Genomic DNA, 3,892 nt, shown 5'->3' with positions numbered 1-3,892 from the left:
AAACCCCCAAGCCACAATACAACACTTCACCAATTAACGCCTCCCACGAGCTAGATACCTGCTTACCCTTACCTATAAATATCCACCAACAGTAATCACAATTCACACAACATTCAGCCTTGATAATGGATGCAGAATGCATTCGAAATGCGTCGGCCAACTCATCACTAGCTACAACTTTTACCCATTGTTCTAACAACGTTAAGACGGCTTATCGACTTCTTGAGAAGAATTCTAATAAGAAAGTAAACCTACAGACATCGGTCTTGTTTAACAAAATCTGCCTACAAGAAAATCTGTCACCAAAGTACACCAACATATATATATATATATGGGTTTTACATGCTATTTAAAAATGTCAAACTTAGAAAACTGACTGAAAACAATTTAAAAGCATCTCATCTGAAGTTTAAAGTTGTACATGAGTCATAACTGATATATACAGTTCCTACTCTTATTATTATCATTCACATTTGTTTGGAGATTTGTGAAATAGTATTAAAAATAGCAATGTAATATATTGTATTTTATTACCTTACAGTTTATTTACTTGTATTTTTAACATATTTGTAAAAAAAAATAGGATTTCTTTTGTACATTCAACTCTAGGCAAAATTTCTAAATACACAAAAAGTACAAAAACTATCAAAGAAATATGGTTTTGTAATGATTATTTCAACATTCGTGCTGTTTTTCTAAATGTATACAATGTTGTGTATGTACTACCTGTGTACTTGATGGGTATTAGTTAAACTTAAAGTCCTGATTATTGTCGGAAATCTTGTTTCTGTTTGTGTGTGTACATATAGGTAGCATATGAACAAGTGGTCATAAGCTGAAATATTGTGATTGGGCAGTTTCACTTATTTTGTAACTTGCATCTAGGACAAAGAATTTGCCGTGCTGATACTAGTAACATAACAGGAGGAAAGGGAACTTACACTCGTCAGGGGTACATCTGTGCTAGTTTGGCTGGATACATTCATATTGATAGACAAGAAAAGGCAAGTTTATTATGTAATACTAATTAGAGGAACACGATTGACTCTGATGTTGATATCTTTCATGTCAGTGCAACTTCTAAGACTTGTTTACCAAAGCTGTTGTAAAAAAACTGCTTATCATTTGAGTAATTTTCGCATTACATCAAGTCTTCTAAATTTTCCTGTGATTGAGTTTGTTTCATGGAAATATAAGATCAACAATAATTGATTAATTATTTAAAACTTTAGTCTGAATGAACATGAAGTTCATTACAAATACACTGCAAGAGAAAATTTGAAATATATATGGAATTGGACAAGGTAAACCATTGAATTATTTTCTTTGAAAAATAGTATTCAAAAACATTGCAAAATTTCCTTTCAGTTAATTATTTACCAAAAACAGCTTGTTGTAGATTAAGGAAAGTAAGAAATATTATCGTTGATGGATTATTCAAGTAAAGTATATGCTATTTTAGATTTGTTGCTTTTAACAAAAGGGCATAAGAAAAGGTGTTTATAAAATAGGAAGCTATATATATAAATATGTATTTATTGAATCATTCATGATTAACTTAGGGACTATTTTAAGGAATTTTCTAATTGTATAAGCCATAGGTTAAAATGTGTACAATATTGTAATGTCCTCCAAAGGTACTGAGCATTATTTTATGTATTTATTTATTTGTTTTTTGTCGTTTTGCTCTTTCAGATACAAAACCCAACTTTTGCACATAATGAAGTAAGATCACACATATTCTGTTATATTAGATGTTCATGACACTTTTATTGAAAGTTTATCTAATGATGTTAAAATCGACATCATAATATAGCATCCATTGTTATACATAAAATGTGATATACGTTTTTAGAGAAACGTTTGTGGTTCTTCAGCACTTCGGCATTTACATGTAAAAATGCAACTGCACATAATTTACTTTTCAGATGCACATTGATCTTTTAGAACCATGCAAATGCACAATGAACTGTTTGAAACATGCAAATGCACATTGAACTTTTAGAACCATGAAAATGCACATTGAACATTTAGAACCATACAAATGCACATTGAATGTTTAGAACCATGGAAATGCACAATGAACTTGTGCAGTTTATTAATTTGAATATACACACGTGCAGTGCATACTTTATAGGCATCCACTATTGGGAACTTATTTGGGATAAGTCTTGGAGCTTCTCCAATGCTTTCATTTTTCTACTTTTCTGGGATGATAGGGAAGGAAGACTCTTGTACAAGAAAAAACGTAGTTTATCCTTTTGTTTGAAAGTTTAACATGGCTAAACAGCAGTATACAGCTGTAGAAGTGAATCACTGAATGTCGGAGAACCCTCAGGTTTTATCTCAACACTTCTGTGAAAGTACTATCCTGCCAAAGATACATGGTAATCAAATGAACATTAACGTGTGATCTACAGAATGCATAATTAGTAGTAAATTTGAAGATGAATGCATGATATGGATAGCCAAGGAAACTACATCTACAGGGAAAGAAGGTTATTATATGTCCTAGATTCTTTAGTACAATGCATTCACAAAAATGGGTATTGTACCATAGGCCTTATGGTACAATGCAGCGAAAGAGTTAAAACCTCACTGAGTGGGAAACTGTACTATCCATCGAGCTAAGTTCATGAAAGAATGCTCTGCTTCCTGTTGTAACCCTAGTCTGGCTTGGGTTTTGTTATTTTATAATGAATTAATGTTAATAGGGTATTAAAACGTAAGACATTGTTTAACTGGACAATTTTCGTATGATTTGTCGAATGTTTTTACCTTTCGATATGTATTGTTAATTGTTGCTTCTTTTACTTTCTATTCCACTAGAATTCTGTGATTCATGTGAAACGAGGAATAGAACAAAATGTAGTTCCAGAAGCTGGATCAATAGTAACAGTAAAGGTAACTGTAAAAGTCAATACAGCAATTACATTTAGATCTGCATTCTGTGAGACAAAGTTTTTTCACTTAAAACTTTCAATGTTATAACCTTGTAGCAACTTGCAATTAAAGCTGGGCAGTATTTACCAATCAATTAATTGACTACCCCATCAATAATTTACCTTTGATTAATTTATTAGTAGTGTTCCTTAAACCATTGTACATATGGACAAGAATAGATAAATAAACAAAAATAAAATGGTGGCATGTGCTGCCAGCCAATTACCTTCCCTCTAGTCAACAGTTCAAAAAAGGAAAAAAGATGGTGGTGGGTTTTAGTAGTCAGTTGCCTTCCCTGTTGTCAGCAGTTCAAAATTTAAGAAAGTTACAGATAGCTTTAGTAGCTTTTCTATAACAAATAAGGGCAAGCAAGTTTGATTACAATGGTAATAACACCTGAGACTCTAGAATTGCTAGAGCTTAACAAATTTGAAGTAGTAAAAAAAAAAACAGCTTACAAGGCAGAGCATGCACAGATAACCTACTATGTTGCTTAATATTTTTATTACTTGGATAGCTGGAATAATCAAAAATAATAATAATAATTGGAACCATAATTTCAATTACTTGATTAGTTTTGTGACAACTGATATAATTGGATTTTTGAATTACTTGATTATTTCTGTGACAACTGATATAATTGAATTTTTGAATTACTTGATTATTTTTGTGACAACTGATTTAATTGGATTTTTGAATTATTTGTCTATTTTTGTGACAGCTGATATAATTGGATTTTTGAATTACTTGATTATTTGTGTGACAACTGATATAATTGGAAATTTGAATTTCTTGATTATTTTTGTGATAACTGATATAATTGGATTTTTGAATTACTTGATTATTTTTGTGACAACTGATAGGCCCATCATGGCCAGGTGGTTAGGGCATTTGACTCGCAATCTGTGGGTGGCGAGTTCAAATCCCCGTCACACCAAACATGCTCGCC

The 3,892-nt window shown here is 31.6% G+C and overlaps 1 protein-coding gene across 1 annotated transcript in view; it reads left to right on the top strand.

The window, feature by feature from the left end:
• The window catches only part of LOC106465523 (exosome complex component CSL4-like), an 18,933-nt gene that overhangs the window by 3,537 nt on the left and 11,504 nt on the right, over window positions 1-3,892 (top strand). The window contains exons 2-3 of the mRNA XM_013925747.2: window positions 886-1,004; window positions 2,830-2,904. Coding sequence (XP_013781201.1) covers window positions 886-1,004; window positions 2,830-2,904 — 194 coding nt within the window. The remainder of the gene's footprint in view (window positions 1-885; window positions 1,005-2,829; window positions 2,905-3,892) is intronic.

The sequence above is a fragment of the Limulus polyphemus genome, unplaced genomic scaffold (genome assembly GCF_000517525.1).
Source record: "Limulus polyphemus unplaced genomic scaffold, Limulus_polyphemus-2.1.2 Scaffold1970, whole genome shotgun sequence".
NCBI lineage: Eukaryota > Metazoa > Arthropoda > Merostomata > Xiphosura > Limulidae > Limulus > Limulus polyphemus.
Note: the sequence above shows the minus strand (reverse complement) of the source record. Positions and strands in the feature narration are given on the sequence as shown.